Here is an 18,503-nt window from a genome sequence, read left to right on the forward strand (position 1 = left end):
TCTGTAAAGCAAAGGAAAGTTGAAGTAAGATTGTAAGTGCAGTTGTAGTTTCACTTAGCAACTGCTTCATTTAACGACTGAGTTGCCAGTCCCAATTGTGGTCGCTAAACAAGGACTACCTGTACAGGGAATAATATAATTAGATAGATGGCTACTATTCAACAGAAATAAAAACAAACAGAAAATAAAATGTATGAAGTAGTTAATTTTATTTACCAGAAAACTGATACTCTATTCTTCATTTCATTTTTAAAAACTGCAGAATAGCCAGACATAAATTAGCACAACCTGATAATTTAGAAATGTACTATGTTTTTAAATAAATTGGTGGTGGAGGAACATATTAACAGAAGGCTTTAATTTGTTTTGTATACAAATAATTTGATGTAAAAATGGATCCTTGTTATTTCTTTCTTTGGCTGGCATCTTCTTAAAATTTCCCAAAGCTAATGCTGCACACAAAACTCTAGAGGAAAGTATCAAAGGACATGCAGCTCAGTTGGATAATTGGTATGACCAGATAAGCCAGAATTGGCATAAAAGCAGTTTATAACTCTTTTTAAAAGTTGTGGAATCTTCGTTCTTGAAGATCTTTGAAGGAGGTTGGAAGCTTTATAAAGCTGAATATGATATCACTGGTATCCTGTTCAAAGTTTGGAAAAAGCACATGTAAACTAAATAGAAAATCAGTATTCAGCTGTACCACCTAAATTATTCTTGAGACTCTAGGGTTTTTTTTTTCTTGAGACTAATGTTTTTGAAGCTCTGTTGCTGTACATAACTAGCCTTTGATCACATAACCTACTAAATCATAATCTAGTTTGTCTAGTTTTGGATTAGCATGAAGAGTCAACCCAGTCACTGTGGTTTAGAAACCATATTATGGTTTAGCAAGTTGTGAAAACCCAGTCAATTAGAGCATATTCAATAAGCCATGCTTAATTAAACCATCACTTAGGGCAACATATGAACCAGGCAAAGTCTTTTGCTGTAATTCTTATGAATGTATGCAACTTTGGGATCAGCATCTAAGTCTGAGAAGATACCTATAACTCCTTGCCAAGAATACTTCTAGTTCATTTGGACTGTACCAGGCATTTTCATTGTATATTATCTTTTAGCCTAGTGGCATTTCTGACATGATGAAACAAAGATACTCCTGTTTTCTATACCGCACTCATGACAGTGTGGCCAAGCAGGTTAGAAATGTGTATAAATTCTTTAGTGCAAGAAGCAAAATTAAGTGGCTAGCAGGGTTCTGTCTAAAGATGACAGGAGCTGTAGTCTGATATAGCTGAAAAAGCTAGACTGAAGAAATCTAGATCTTGAAATCTGTATCTGAATTCTTCTAAAGGCCAATGCATATGTTCAGCACTCAAAACATATATCTATGCACATTTCCCCAATAAGATTCAGAAATTGGCTCAGATAACTTGGTTGTAAATCAGAACTATTCTAAAACTTTAAAAAAAAATAATTTAAAAAGCTTTTAAAGAAATTTCATCAAGAACCTGAATCAACTATTTTAGAGCAAGTTATGGTTGGCTTGGTAGTATGTATTAATCAAGCAAGGATCTGAAAGCCACGTAGAGATCCAGATTGATTATCCAGGCCAGTTTTTTTTTTTAATGGCAAGAAAAGCAAAGTAGATCACCATTTGATAAACCATATTGTCACCTCAATAGGGAAGGGGAAGTTACAGAAATGCTAGTCCAGACTAATCTAGTGTCCTCCAGATGTATTGGACTAGATCAGGATTTCTCAACCAGGATTCTGTGGAACCCTAGGGTTTGGTGAGAGATCACTGGGGGTTCCCTAGGAGATCACCATTTATTTAAAAAATGATTTCAAATTTGGGCAACTTCACATTAAAGAGGTAAGTTTCATTCTTTATTTTTAGTTTAAGAACACTGTTAATGCATATATAAAGGCCTACACATTAAATGAATATAGTGATTTGTTCTGGTCTGTATTTGAGCCTGAATGTGCAGGGGCTCCCTGAGGCATGAAAAATATTTCAAGGGTTCCTCCAGGGTCAAAAGATTGAGTAAGGCTGGACTAGATGAAGAATTCCTGGAGCTGAGCTTGATTCCTGGTGGCTCTCTAGACACAACCATGTCCTTTTTTTGTAAACAATCTGAACATTTATTTATTTTTATCCCGCCTTTATTATTTTTATAAATAACTCAAGGCTGCAAACATGCCTAATACTCCTTCCTCCTTCTATTTTCCCCACAACCCTGTGAGGTGAGTGGGTTGAGGAGAGTGACTGGCCCAAGGTCACCCAGCCTGCTTTCAGGCCTAAGGTGGGACTAGAACTCATGGTCTCCTATGATTTGCCATTGCTTTCTTCTGAGGTGGTTTTTGACTTCCCAGTGTAGCTTACAGCTCTTATGCTTACTGTATCCGCAGACTGGTACTGGTGGCTCTATTCAGGGAACACAGAGTGGGATATTGTGTCTACAAGCATGCCAGATGAATTTGCTGGATCTTTGTGGATAAACTTGCTTGTAATCACTGAGGTAGATCTCAGGCAGAGGCCACAGTGATGAGCAAGGCAGGGTCTTGAATCCCATCATCTATGTGCTTGGCCCACACCTTTCCTGTCACCGGTAGGATTGACAGTATTGAAGCATATGAGCTATTGTTTCAATGGCTCCTGACTTACAGTGAGAAAGGTGTTCATTATATGGGATTTTATGGAATCCTTCTTCCAGAACTGCAGTTTGCAGAGCATTATAGTGTCCCAGGTCAGAGCTCTTTGGAATTTTGGTATGGTGGCTTCTGGAGGAAGAAATGGCAGACTGAAGATGGCTCTGCAAAAAGCCATAATGGTACTGTTTCTCCTCCAACCCACTTTTTATTTCACGGTAAAGGGGCAGGTTTGTAATGTCTAAACAGGGCTCTCTCTTTTCTGTCCCTGCTTAGTTACCTTTTTCCTTCATCTGACATCATTCCAGTTTTGTTCCTTCTGTTTCTCTACTTCCCTTCCCAGGATAGCCTTACCTGATCTCCAACTTGTGTTGTGCTGGAAGAGGAGAGAGAATGGTTGTGTACAAGTTTCTAGGGGTGAGAATAGTTTCTGAGCGTGAGCAAGAACAGTTGGTACGTAGGGATCAATTAATTTTATAAATAGGCAATTAATTTTAATCAGAAATTATTAATTGAATTAATGTTATCACTCCCTACCCTTTTGGGGGAGTGTGGCCTTGGCAGATGTGCATGTACTTGTGCACCTGTGCAAATATTGAACTGTGTCACCTTGACACACTTATTGGGGAGAAGGGAATCTCTCAAACTGGTTTCAGTTGAAAGCTGGGAAAGCTGGGCATTGTGTTGATTTTGTTATGTGTGTATATGTGTGTGGGGTCATTTTATATTCCAGACTATCTACTTGTCAGTAGATCTCTTAATCCTGAAATCTTCCCATTCCTACTCAAGGCAAGCTTTACTGTAATCTTTGGTTTCATCTTATAAAATGAAAGTAGAGCAGGGGAGAAGAAGAAGAAAAGAAAGAGAAAATAATGTGTTCATAACAGCATATACTATTATTTTAGAGGTATACCACTTAAAAGATTAACTCAAAATAATTTATTTGGAGAATATGTTTCTAAAATACACTTAAAGTACTTTGTACTTATTTTGTAGTTGAAAAAAATAGGCCACATCTGTTGAATGGATCTTAACATTTATCCAACTACCATTGCTGATATTCACATCACACTTTTCTTTTTTGTAAAAAGATATTCTGGATAAAAGGTAAATTGACTATAATTTTACTGATCAGGATTTTAAAAATGACACCAGATTAAATTTCATAACTTCAGAACATTTATACTGAAAATCACAAACCTGTATTTATGAATGTGTGTGCAATATACAAAGAACAGTAAAAAAGTCCTACTAAGGTAGTTTCATATTTTGTCAGATGGACTTGCCATGTTTATTTTGTACTGTATCTATCATACATTTGTTCTTGTGTGCCAATCCCAGGAACTGGATCACAGTGCAAAACAAATGTATGATAGACTTTCTTAAAAGTCAGTTTGTTAGCTCCTAGGCCATCCGCTTCATCAGAGAAATGTATTCTTCTGCCAGCTTCTTTTGTTCATTTAGTTTTTCCAGCACTGCATCCATTAAATATGAAGCAAAAGGAAACTGGAAGAAACAGAGTAAGAAAAATGATCAGTGAAGCCTATATATATTTTTTTCAAAACATTTACTAAGTATCTTAAAGCCATTAGATTTCACTTAGTTCTGACAATGGCACCCTTGCCCAGGACTGTTCTTCCCTAAAATGGATCCTCCTGATTAGTGTGTGTAACTGTTCCTTATCATAAAAATGATAAAAGAGCAGAATAAAATGAAAAAAGATAAACGCCTTATTGAACAATTCATGGTTTACTGACCATGTTAATGATGTAATCTGCAAGACCAGCAGCTCTGTCATTTATCTTCAATCAGCTGATCAATATGAAGTTACAGTCATCTCTGGGGCACTTATAAGTAGACGCAGCACTACAGGCTGACTGCTCCCAGGAGAGGGAGAGACAGAGCTATCCATACAGTTCTGAGTGCTGGGGGTAAAGGCTTTCAGAGGCATCCAGTGAAACTTGTGACTAAAGGCAGAAAATAACTTCCGACATGAAGAAACAGAGCATTCTAATCAAAACGTTTTCCCCCCTCCCTTTTTGAGTGGTGACGATAATGGAGGAGGACATATGACAAGATTCCACCCAGAACAGAGATGGGAATGTTCGTGGGAAGGGAAGTACATTTTTTCCCATGCCTTCACATCTCTACCCTGGCTTTTATTTGGAATTCATGCTCAAGTTAGAGAAAAATACGACTCACAAAGTGATCGTGACAGACATGAAAGATTTCATTATGTGACACTCACTAGATTTCAGCTCACTACAGTACAGTAGATGATCCCTCTATGAATGGTGTGCAAAGAGGTGCTCTAAATTTGTACCACAACTGCCCAGCATTTACTGTAATGGCAGAAAATGGACAGGTAATTTCCCAAGTGGCCCCAGAACCATGTTTGTGAGAATGTAAAACTGTAACCATACCAGAAAAAAAAAAAAAGGAAAAACATTTCTTTTCCTGCAGGTTGTGATGTGGGAATCTCAAATACGGTGGGAGAGATAACAAGAAACTGCCTAGCGTGCACATTAAGGAATAATGGAAAATCAATCAGTTGATAAAATTGGTTGGATTGAGAGAGATGCAAGAAGTTTTGTGTAACAGGAACTTAGAATAAACAAGTAACTTGAGATATGCAGGGAGATGGGAGATTGTACAATGCCTTATGCTGACACTGCCATCCTAGTATGGTACCTGGCAGCTCTGTTTTCTCCTGCCTTTGCTAAAAAGCTAGTAAGCCCCCAAAACGCTTCTGAATGGGAAATGTCTGACTTCTGCCCATGGCAATTCATAGTCATGTTAGATTTTCCCAGTTGCACTATCTGATGTCATCTTGACAAAACCACAGTGAAGCTACAGGGCATATGTGTCTATATTTATACCCTGTAATATCATAGTGTTTTCTTGGTATCCTATATAAAAATCATGGATATGCAGGGCAATTTTTATTCCTATGTTATGCCTGTGCTTGAAAACTGTACATTTGATTTGTCTGTGTGTGTGTGTGTGTGTTCGTTCTATAGCACTGCTGTAAACTTTAATATGAAATTGAAGTTAAGTTGGGGGGAGTTCTGTGTCAAAATCATGCAAATATATTTTATTCTGTTTTTTGTTTTTTTTAAAAACCAACATCTAACTTCTTGCTATTTTCTGGTTCTTTTTACTTCCAGGGCAGTTATTTTGTGATGGCTTGCAAAATTTCAAATGTACTAGTGGCCCCCCTAAAGTTGGGTCTCCTGTCCTAAGAGAAGCAATTTGATGGAATCCAATTCTCTGTTTGTAGGTGTCTTCTGCCAAACTGGAAAACAAATGGCTTTACAGAAGAATGCTTCTGCTTGCTGATCAACTGTATAATATTCAAGCACAACTAACCTCAGCAATGTGAAAGATAAAAATCTTTTTCCCCCTCTACAGTCCGCATATCCAAACAGAAATAAAGCAGTATCATGAGGTCAGGTGTTTTTTAAAAAGCTCTTCTCTGGTTATGTTTTCAAAAGTGAAGTTACCAAAGAGTCTTATTAACTGAAATAAGCAAATGACTGCTTAAAAACCTCCTATATGAGAAAAATAAGTATGAAGTATGCATATTTGCATGAAGGTTTATTTTGCCACCAGAACACAAACCTGTTTAAACCATGCATGTGACTGTGTACGTGTTTTTCTACATTCAGTCCCCATTCTCCATCCCTCTCCATCAGTCTCTCTGTTTTCTGAAGTCTCTCAAACTTGTTTTGCGCTATGTAGGTCTCCATTTACTTTTGATACATCTATTATTTTTAGTGTTCTCTGTTAGATGAATGTATTATTCCACCACTGTCTTGGGCTTGTTATCATTCTATATTTTGCTTGCTGTTCATCACATTCTAAGGCTGCTTTGTCACTGTAAAATGATTTTTAAAGAGCTGTTTCTATCTTAATCATTCAGTGCAATCAAGGATAACAGACGTTTGAAATGTTGCAGACATCTTACACATTTATCAGTTTCTGGGACCTGTTCTTATATAGTTCACTTTATAGACATACATTCTGCATTGCATCCTTGCAGTCTTCATCTTCTAGTGAGGCTGTCACATTGTTATTAATAGCTGAGTAATATATTGCAATTCTTCTTCTTTCTGTGTAGGAATTATGAACTCAGAGGTTATCTTTCTCCAACATGGTGCCCTCTGAATATCTTTGGTTGTGCTGGCTGAGGATTGTGTAAGTTGGAATCTATCTTGAGCATATCAAATTGGGAAAGACTACCCATACAGTCTAAAGATTGTCGGTTGTTCAAATGTTCTCCCTTTCAACACTCAGACACACATGCACACACACAAAATTGAGTCATCTGAGAGACACTGTAATGATAAGCTGTGATCCAAATCAACAGCCATGATTACAGTTTATAGATAATCAACAACTAACGGTGTGCATGAAATAGAAAAAAACACTTTTATTTGACCAACATTTTGACTTGGCCACAACCTTACTTGGCTGTGTTCAAATGGAGCAAAACACAGAACCCCCTGAGTGTTCCAAGTTGAACCAAAATTGCATTCTGCAACATGAAAGAATGGGAACTTGAACAACATTTTTGCTCTCTTATTTTTCACTCTAAAAGACATAAATGTATACAGGGTGAGAGTCCTTGCTTACTGCTACCACCTCCTACCTTTAAACCATCGTATAAAACAACAGAAGCAACAACTTGAGGACACAATTTTTGTCAGCCTGGCTATACAGATGGAAGGCCAGGAAAAAGCAATTACAGCATGAGTCATTTCAACGCATCCCATGAACAGTTATAACAGCAACTTCTGTTATTGAAGCTTCTCTCTCTCTCCAATTAACAATTCGTATTTCTGTATTTGACAGCAAAACTCAACCAACCATAAAGAAACATTGTCTTTGTGCTTAACACACAGTCTGAAAAGTCAACATCAACAAGACCATGCACACTCACAAGTCAAAGCTCAACAAACAAAAACCAACACAATCTTCACATTTTACAACAGTCTGGATTAGTAGAAATACTTAGCAGCATTAGTAGAGATACTTGTGTAACTCATGCAATGGCTATCCACATGCAAAAGAAAGTATAACACAGAAAAAGAACAATATACCCAATCCAATCCATGAACTCTAACTTCCTCACAACAACAACAACAACAACAAAAATTACTAGGTATATGGTTAAGTAAAAGCAGCCTCCATCGGTTTTAATTTTGAGACTGGCCATTTAGAATAACCATTGAATGCAGATGCAGCTCCTGCCTCATCCAGTAAAATCTGGGTTTAAGAGCATAATCATCTGCCTTTGAGCATATTCTTAACAATTGCTGCTGCTTCCTCATTCCATATTCTCTCAACCAGTCTGACCCCCATTATTTTACCAGCCCTGTTTTGTTCCAGGACTCAGAGAAAACTCTTGGACCATGGCCATTTTCTTTCAAGCTCAAAACAGTTTTTACATCTTTTTGTTGTTTATTCATTCAGTCGCTTCCGACTCTTCGTGACTTCATGGACAAGCCCACGCCAGAGCTTCCTGTCAGTCATCACCACCCCCAGCTCCCCCAAGGACGAGTCCGTCACCTCTAGAATATCATCCATCCATCTTGCCCTTGGTCGGCCCCTCTTCCTTTTGCCTTCCACTTTCCCTACCATCATCTTCTCCAGGGTGTCCTGTCTTCTCATTATGTGGCCAAAGTATTTCAGTTTTGCCTTTAATATCATTCCCTCAAGTGAGCAGTCTGGCTTTATTTCCTGGAGTATGGATTGGTTTGATCTTCTTGCAATCCAAGGCACTCTCAGAATCTTCCTCCAACACCACAGTTCAAAAGCATCTATCTTCCTTCTCTCAGCCTTCCTTATGGTCCAGCTCTCAAAGCCATATCTTACTACTGGGAACACCATTGCTTTAACTATGCAGACCTTTGCTGTCAGTGTGATGTCTCTGCTCTTAATTATTTTATCGAGATTTGTCATTGCTCTTCTCCCAAGGATTAAGCGCCTTCTGATTTCCTGGCTGCAGTCAGCATCTGCAGTAATCTTTGCTCCTAGAAATACAAAGTCTTTCACTGCCTCTACATTTTCTCCCTCTATTTGCCAGTTATCAATCAAGCTGGTTGCCATAATCTTGGTTTTTTTGAGGTTTAGCTGCAAGGCAGCTTTTGCGCTTTCTTCTTTCACCTTATCATTATTGCAATCTGGATTAAAAAATACAATTGTTTCTTAAAATATTGAAATGTACATTTGTGCATTAGGTACATTTTATATATTAAAATATTATGCTAGAAAATGAAATGTTTTAATTAAATAATAACATTTTATCAGCTTAAATATTTGAGAGTAGCTATTTATAAGCACTAGTTAAGTGGAATGCACAATTCACATGAAATCCTAGCTTCCACCAAAGCAAATGATGTATAAGTGCTATATTCTGACCTGAAGTGCTATGACTGTAAGCAAAAATTAATTGCACAGTGAAATGTTGTAAAAGCATTTGTTTTGAAAATACACTGAGATGTAACAATTAATGGTACAAATACGTATTTATATAGCTGTGAATTTAGGATCAAGATATATGTATTTTAAATAATATCAATAACAATAAGCTTGCCTGCAGGCTTACCATTAAGCAACTTGAGCCATGAAAGGAAAATGATGGGGGAGAAAGGGAAAAGTGGAAGAAAGTAGGAAGATCAAGTGACAGATGCCAAACTAAAGAGTTGGCTTATAGCAGCCATCTGAATGAAGTGATAGCTTGACAGCTATTGGGGGTCAAGTGGTTATTTATTTTAAAAATTGTATCAGTCAAAGGCTGTTCAAGAAAATAATAAAGTGAATTCTCATGTTAGGAAAGAAAAATGTAACAAGATAAAAAAATAAGTGGTACAAAGAAAGGTATGTACAGTTTCAGTCTTATTTTAATTAAGTATTAAGTTGGGGAATAAAAGAACTGAGCAAGATGCAAGTTTCAGTGATGAGGATAATGCCTAGTGTAGATTTTGTTCAGAGAAGGGTGACTGCTGGTCGTTCCACATTTGGAAATCTGAGATCGTTCACAGCAGGCGCTGCAGAAGGATGCACTTTCACATACTTTCATGACATGCAAAGTAGAGGGGACAGAGCAGAAAGGGGAGGCCTCTCTGGTTCTTGTATTTTGCCCTGCAGCTTGACCAGCTCAAGTTATTTGACAGATTAATTTGACCGATGAGAAGTTGTTTTAAGTTCCTCAAAGATTAGTCTTCAGAGTTTTCCATTTTAATTAAAATATAAAAGTCAGTAAATATTCCTTTCCTATATTCTGGTATGACCATATGGTTTAATGTGTGTTTACTTGGTCAGCAGTTGGTCATTGCTTTATGCTTTACACTTATGTAGCCTATGCCCTGTTTATTCAGCTAAATGATGTATAATCCCTTTTCATCAGCCATAGCAATGTAGAGGTCAGATTACGTTACAGTACATTACAAGCCCAAAGCTATGGAAAACAGTTTTACCTAAGTCTGTGACAGCTTTGAAGTTAATGGTGCTTGCATTATGTAATAGATCCTCCATGATCCACCTATCATGGAGGTTTTAAACTGCTTTTAATGTAAGGATGCTGGAAGCTTTCCTCTCTGGAATTCACAAGAGCAAGACCTCTTGAGAAAAGACAGAGACATCAGAAAGGCAACTACTAATGTTTTGCTAGCAAATATCTTCAGTGACAGCAAAGTCCACTAGGAGATTATTAAATCTCTCCTGGCAGCTAGAGTGAGATGCAAATGGAAATCAAGCCAAGGGCTAACAATGGGCTCTGCCAAGAGAGATGTGAAAAGTCTCTGCCTACCATGTTTCTACTAATTGGAGCTAGTCCTAAGGAGGCAACTGACAAAGCATGCAACAATCTTCCAATTGTATTGGTAGCAGCTGAAAGGGAATTCTAGCACAGGGTTAAACTAAAGGACAGTTCTTGAGATGGCTGGTTTCAACCACCTGTGTCTAGCTGCAGAGTCTGTAGTAATCAGCAAAACTGCACAACTATTTTAACCATAAAAGATTTTCACAGCCCATGTCCCTTAAATATGGTCAACATTATTGGGAGATGTTATGTTGCCAGCATGAAATAGTCAAGGAAGACCCACAAATATGAGTAGTTTAAATATAAAATAGGGTTGAAAGCATTACAAAAAGAGCACAGAGTGGGCTTTCTCCCAAACCTCAGTAATAGGGATTTTGAAACATAAGGTTTCACTCAATTTATTTATAGAAGTATAGTACATAAATAATAAACTAAGTAAGGAGATGTGTTTAGTTGATAAGGATGACTATAACTGTGAGGTTTGAGTCTGACCTTGATTCTGAAAACGAAGCTTATCTTGAGCCAGAAGGGGAAAATGAAACTTATCACGAAAAAGCTGGGGAAATAGAAACTAGTAGTGACTCAGCAGAGCAGGAGAATTCAGAAATGCTGATTGGGCAGAATCTGGAGGGAAGTTTGAATCTTCCAATTAGTGTGCGAGAAAGGAAAGCAGAGAAGCGTGCGAAGCAAAAGGCAGCCCGATTGGCTAAGGAAGAGAAACAGCACGAAACGGATTGCATAAAAAGGCACCAGTGCCAAGAGCAAACTACTGTTCTACTGCACCAACAGCTTCAACAGGAGGATCCTCACCAGGAAATGGAGCCTCACCTGTAGCCGACACGGACTCCGTGCCAGCTCTTTCTACCAACGTGGACCTACCTCCTTCGCACCTCAATCCAGCTGAATCCAGTCTTTCATTCAGTTCCGAGTCTCGTTTTGCTGATCCAGCCAAGTCCAGTCTTGCATCCAGTTCCAAGTCTTGTCCTATCACTCTAGCCAAGCCCAGTCTTGCTTCCAGTTCCGAGGCTTGCCTTGCCGATCCAGCCAAGTGCAGCCTTGCCTCCAGTTCCAAGCCTTGCCTTGTCGCTCCAGCACAGTCTTGCCTAGCCTTGGTCGCCAAGCCTATCCTCACCTCCGTGCCATGTCCTGCAATCAAACCTCAAGCTACCTCCTTGCCACGTGCTCTAGCCACATCGTCTTGCTGATTCATTGAGAGAGTTCTGTCTTGCTGTGTTGCCTCAATCTCCTGCTAGTCCTGATCTGGCAGCCTTGCCCTGTTTTTCTCCATTGCCTGGGTGGATTTGATTGAATTATATTGCCTATTAATAAGGACTCTTTTCTGTTGTGAATAGTTGGTTGTTAATAAAGGTCTTCCATTTATAATTCTACCTAGCGTCTCATAGTCTGAACAGGACAATAACTTAGCAAAATAAGTATATATGTATTTCATTGCTTATAGATTCCCTAGGCTGTGTGTCCTACCCCAGATCTCCCAGTTCTATGGTATGTTTTTCTTTCATTTAGAGTTGTTTGGCGCTTTTATGTCAGGGCATCATAATCATTTATTAATCTGATTTTTATTTCACTCTTCCTCTTGAAGAAGTACATGAGTATTGTGACATAGTCCCAGGTTGATGGATATAGCTGCCATTTTACTACTCTTTTTCCTGCTTATGTGTCTTTATTCTCTTTAGTCAATGTGAGCAAACTTTGAATATGGCAATCATTTTGCTGCAGCAGCCATAGTCCAGCTGTATTCCATTCTCCTCCAATTAATGTAACACAATATATGATTGCTCTGTAACCTAATTGAAAGGTCAAATTATATGGGATAAGAACTCATTGGAGGAAGAGGTTACTTATCCAGACAGAATGTTCCGTTCCAAATGAAATTCCTCTGGGAAAGCAGGATAGCACAGATCTCCTCTACTTGGTCTGGAATACCCTGCTTCCTAGGAAGGACATCACAACAAGGAAGAAACCAGCCCTGCTGCATTTTTTACGATTCTGGTGGGGTTTTAAAAAATGGAATGGGAGCAGTTTGTTTTCTAGAGGCCCTCTGCTCCCATTCCCACTCTTAAATTATGCAAAAAAGACCACAACAAAAAAGGACTAACATTTTTTGATTCCACTTCTGGTAAAGTCACTGTGTCACCAGATCCCTTTTATGAAAACTGGGTGGTTGATGGACCTTGATTGCTTAACATTGTTTACCATATTCTAAACGGAGCATGTTTTACGTATCCCCTGCCAGAATGTACACCTATATCGTAATTATTAGATGAAACTCTTTTACTCCATTCTTCCTCACTCCAAATCCTTTTTCTCCTTAAGATTATACTCCTGAGAACCTTGTTATTTATCTTTATGACTTGTTCTGGGAATCTCTTTTCTGTGTGTCTGAACAGCAAGATAAAAACCACACACACACCCCAATATCGATATCGGTATATCTGTTCAGCAGTTGTTATAGATATATTTGTTCACCAACGAACTATTAACAACTGTAATAGGTGGCAAGTTTAATCCCCTTCAGTATCAACAGTATAGAAAATTCAAGTGGAAATGGAATGTACACCAGAGGTGTGGCATGGTTTATTATTACACTCCTGGGGAATCTTTAAATGACAATAAAGAACAACTAGTGTTCACATGAAACTACTCCCTCCCAAATTCTAATGTAGCACTAAAATGGTGCATGTCAGCAATAAAAATAAAATGTCTATGACATTTTAAATGTTATCATACTGTCACAGTGGAATAAAATTAGCTTGAAAAATGATCTAAAGAGATGTGATGCTGTTCATTTATGTACAACAGCAACAGCAGCAGTTTCCCTGTGTTCATAAAGGTTTCTCCATTAAATTTACCTCCAGTCAATAATTAGGAGTCCACAAATAAACCTAGGCAATTAAATCAATACTGTTGGGCAATTATGTTCCAGAGGCCAGGCTTGATGTCACAAGAAGACACTATATCAAACTTCAGAATTAAGTGATCTCATGTACTTTGCTGCAAGGCATTTTGTAAGAAAAAAAGGAATGGTGGTGGTGGGGGGAACAGAGAAAAAGCCCAGCATATCACAAAACTGATGTAAATATGTAAATGTTTTGAATTGGTTGTGTTAAATCATATAGAGAGGCTCTGATTTTTGTCAGCTTCTTAGCCAGTGTGCAGTCCCCACAGAAAAAGAAAAAGTCCCTTTCCAGAGAGCACTTGCCAGGAACATAAGTTGATTCCGGCTCTCCAGAAAAATGGGCTGATGCATATTGTAAAGCCCTTCCCCCTCTCAACATATAGTATCACCCTTATTGTCATAAATATATAAATATCCAGCTATCTCCCTCAGGTTCCCCCTCATGACATTTTATTCTTATTCAGGGCTGTTTCCTAGGAAACATTTTAAAATTCAAATTCTTAGTAGGAAAAGTGGGTATAATGAAGTGTACTTCTGTGTATAAGGAACTGAACTGTTTTTATTTTCCCATGCAAGCCATGGTAAAGTCTTAAAAGGAGGGCAATTTAAAGGCTGTAAAATGAAATAAATTGTGAAGAGTATTTATTTTCAGAGATTAGAAGTCTAAACAAAGTTAGAAGTCACTCCCTTAAACTCAGATTTCCTCAAAAATCATATTTGTGATGAAAGGAAATAAAATCTAATACAATCGAAAAAATTAAACACACTTACTCTGGAGTAAGCTCTACTGAATTAGGTTGGGCAATCTAAATGTTTGACAATCCTAGTAATGGTGAGAAATCCAAAATAAGATGATAGAAAGTGTGCCTTTTATCTGAACAGATCCAGATGCCTCATCCTCAGGTACTGGTGCAAATGTAACTCTGGATAACTTAGAACCTTGGTTAAAAGGCACAGCATAGAAAATATCACCTTACACAGCCCTTTTCTTTCTTGTATCTTTTCCAAAGTGTAGAGTGCAGATCACAAGAAATAATTATCCACTTTACTCTGAGCTGGTCAGATCCCACTTGGAATATTGCATCCAGTTCCAGGTACCACAATTCAGAAATGATAATGACATATTAGAGCAAGTTCGGAGGATGGCTACCAAGATGGTGAAAGTCTGGAAACCAAGCCCTATGAAGAATGGCTAAAGGATATGTGAACATTTAGCTTTCAAGAGAGATTACTGAGGGGAGATAAAGCAATCTTCAAATATCTGAAAGGCTGTCACATAGGAGAGGATGTGGATTTATTTTCTATTGCTCCAGAACAAACAGATTGAAACTGCAAGGAAGTAGATTTAGGCTAAACAAGAGGAGGAACTTCCTGACTATATGAATAAAAATATTGCCTCACAAAGTGGTGACTTCTCCACTGGAGGTTTTCAAAGAGAGACTAGGTAGTGACCTGTCAGAAATGCTCTGCTGGATCCTGCACTGAGCAGGAGGTTGGAGTAGATGACCCTTCCACCTTTAAGATTCTATGAGATACCATTACATCAGCATTGATGCTACCCCAATAAGTTCTCTCTTGGTGGCCAAATCCTGTTTAGTATTAGCCATTGTGAATACTGGTAACAACTGAGTAGTTACCCAGAGTAAAGACTGTCAGAGCACAGTGATAATCTGTATGCTAACCAAGGAGAGAGAAGGATTTGCTCCTGGTGCCAGATCCAAATCTCTTAACCACAATTAACAGTAATCAGAGTTACAAATGAATCAACTCTAGAATGCAATTGTACAATTCATATTTCCTGTTGAAGTCACATTAACAGAATTTGTTGACAATCAAGCTATTGGCACTTCTTTAGCAAAAATATTTTGATAATAAATAGCAGCCATAATATAACACTGGACTATACATTTTCAGCTTAATAAAAATGTGTGCTATCCTTATCTGGCTGATAAAAACAGCTTTATACTAATTCTAATCACCTTATTCACTCTTCCTGAGCAGAAACGATGTTGATGCCATTTGCATGCTAAGTACCAAGATGTTTGTCATGAATGTATTTTAAAAGCAGTTGCCTTTCAAACTCGACTGCCCCATTAACAAAATGAAAATGAAAAATGCATTACAGTCGACAGAAGTTTGAAAATCCAGTTTATGTTGTCAGCCATCTTGAAGCAAAAGCTGCCTTGCTATGACTAGAAAAGCAGGCTCTCACCTGCCAATAAGCTGCCCTTGATCACTTACAAGAGGGGTGCCTCCCAGCAGACTGTGTGTGTATTAAAAAAAAAGACTTGAAAGAGAAGAAAAAGTATCACACAGGTCACAGCGGCGGTCTCAATGGACCCCTCAGGGATTTCAACTAGTCTCAGCCTTGTCATCCTCTATGCAGCTTTCCACTCTGCCCAGAAAATGTCGATAGGAAAATGTTTGAGGGGCCTCTGGTGGAAATTTTTTCATTCTTTCTGCATTGACAGGATGCCAAATCAATATTTACTTCCCACTAACAAGCTGCTTGAGGTCTCAGTAGAAAATATTGTAGAGAATGCGGGAAGACATGGTAATAAACAGCTGTCTGGCTGTGAGGAAAACATGAATTGACTGGAAACAGGTCCATAGTAAAAGGTCACTGAAACCCATGAACTCCTCAGGTGTCCATATCAACTACTAACTTTAAAGGCACATAATAAAAAATCTCTTTTTTCCAAAGACGTGTGAGAGAATGGATCCTTTTCTCTCCACCAAGGATACAGATGGGCTCAATAATTTAATTAATACATTTGCCAAGATGGATGCCTGTATCCCTAGATGTTTTAGTTTCTACCTGTAAAGTTAGCTCAAGCAAACGTAGTGTTAACCTTTCTTCCATCTCACTCAAAACCTCTCAGCCTAACAGAAAAAAAATGCTTAGAAAATAGACTTGAATTTGTAAAAAACTGAGAGAAAATATTTAGTTAATAAACTGAATAAAAATAATTTACAAATTATTTTAAATAGGCTTGAGCATTCATTACTCAAATTTGTACTTGCACTTCTCATATTAAAGTAAACTCTTTCAAGGGATCCAAAGTTTTTCAATTCACTTTCCTTTTCCCTAGGAAATGGATCTTTGGTTGTACCTGATTGGTGTTATCATTTTTCTGGCCCGCTCCACCTCTGCCATCCTGGATAAGGAAGGCAGGCCCCCCTCACTTGGCAGGTATTCCTATGAGTCACAAACAAGGGGTGACTGGAGAGAAAATTAATAGCTTTTGAGCATTGCTGTTGGCTTGGCCAGGACGTCTCTTTCCCAGATAATTTTTCATTGGAAAATGGCAAATTCATGTCAGAGATTATAGCTTCATTATGATTTCTCAGTTCCTAGTAAAAGAGGCACCTGCCAGAAGAAACAGATACAGAGTTCTGTAGTGCTTTCAACTAGGCATCCATCTTTGGAAATGTCTCCTAAATAAACTGATAGGACTTCTTCCATCAGAAAATGGTAGATCACTCAGGAGACGTTTGCAGTAACACCAATGGCCTTTGACAGTTTTCCATTTCTTAACAGAGAGAGAACCTACCAATAGGGAAAGGAGCAGAATGAAACTCTCTCAAATGCCTTGGGCCTGGCCAGCATTAAATTCTTCGTTGTGGGAGCTTGGGATCTCTTCATCCAAGCTGCCAAAGATGAGTGATGATGTCATTTAGAGTGGCCCCCACCCAAGCAACTTAATTAGAGAGAATTATCCCCTCCAACCTTCAAACTGAACAAGTGGGCCATCCTTGCCATTAATCACAGCCATTCTTCTTTTCTGACCAAGGGGGAGACAGGTCCTCTTTCCTTAATTAATAGGCCTCTGGAAGTTATTTGAATGAAGGGCTCTCTGATCTACTCCTTAAAGCAGCTTTCAGTGTAAGGTGCTTCAAAGCCCTTGTGAAACTTGTAATAGAATAAGTGCTGAATTATTTGAGCAGGTCTATTAAATAAGTATCTGTCAGCATGAACTAAATAAGCCATAGTAATGGTTACAATTGTTAAAAGACAATACTGAGTACCTGTCCTTCCAGAAGTTTTTGCAAATAGCCCAACCATTCTTTGTCACTTTCATATTCCATTTTCATCTGTTCTGTTTCCTAAAATTTTTTTAAAAATGCTGTAAAAATTTATTTATTTATCAAATTTATACTACTGCCCATCTCCCCCCAAAGAGGAAAACAATGTAAAAAACAATGTCTTTATGCATTGAACTTGAATTCTGGTGATGTCATAGATACATTGATAGTGTTCTTGGCAACAGTAGAGTGTCAACCATGTCTGACTCTACTTAGTGTTCTTGGCAACAGTAGAGTGGCAACCATGTCTGACTCTACTTAGTTGTTCAAGATCAACTGATATTAGCTTGGTACTACCACAAAGCTGGGAACTTAAGTATGGGAAAATAAAATTAAAGGTTAAAATGCTTAAAGCAGGTGTGGGGGCAGAATGTAGATCAGGATTTACAGGTACATGATTTGTAGTAGATGAGTTAGGTTTTCTAATTCATTACTGTTTAACAACAGCAAGTCTATCGCCACTGTTTCCTAATTATACTGCAAAAATAGAGGAAACTTAGGAGAAAGTGGGTTTTTATGTGGAAGGACTGTAAGATCAATTAATTTATTCTGGCGCTCAAAACAAATTCCCGGGATCAAAAGTATTTAATTCTAAGTGTTTTTTGCACCTTTTTCCAGGTCAATGAAACTTGAAGCTGCAGCAAAAAATTAAATAGACTGTGTAAGTCTGAACTGCCTATCCCCGTCTTAAGAGATCAAAATTAGATTTAGTGAGCAGTGAGGGCTCACAGTAATATCAAAAAATGCTTCATTGATATCCTACATTTAGATAGCAGTGGAGGCCTGAGGGACTTCAGATATGGGGAGTAGTTTTTAAAGATCCCTATAAAGGGAATTTATCAATAAGAGGCAGATGGCAAAAAACATGAAGACACTGTAAAAGCATATACTTATTTTGGCAGCATATGGAACTTTGAAAGTTCAGTGCTGTGGCCTAAAATAATAGGAAAATTGAAATTTGAGAAAGGATATTAGCTCAACAATGGCAAGAAATGAAGAAATAAGAAAATGAGGTTCTTATTT

General features: G+C 38.0%; 1 protein-coding gene across 2 annotated transcripts in view; it reads right to left on the bottom strand.

The window, feature by feature from the left end:
* Positions 1-3,604: 3,604 nt before the first annotated feature.
* The window catches only part of CNTLN (centlein), a 230,503-nt gene continuing 215,604 nt past the window's right edge, over positions 3,605-18,503 (bottom strand). The window contains exons 25-27 of one of the 2 annotated variants that reach the window (XR_010067314.1): positions 17,424-17,501; positions 5,814-5,939; positions 4,030-4,158 (exon numbers count right to left, since the gene is read on the bottom strand). Coding sequence is in view for 1 of the 2 variants with exons in the window: in XM_063295032.1 (XP_063151102.1) it covers positions 4,057-4,158; positions 17,424-17,501 (180 nt within the window). In the remaining variant the exon portion in view is untranslated. Of the gene's footprint in view, positions 4,159-5,813; positions 5,940-17,423; positions 17,502-18,503 lie in introns of both variants that reach the window. The other variant, XM_063295032.1, reaches the window with a different exon arrangement.

Source organism: Candoia aspera, chromosome 2 (assembly GCF_035149785.1).
Source record: "Candoia aspera isolate rCanAsp1 chromosome 2, rCanAsp1.hap2, whole genome shotgun sequence".
NCBI lineage: Eukaryota > Metazoa > Chordata > Lepidosauria > Squamata > Boidae > Candoia > Candoia aspera.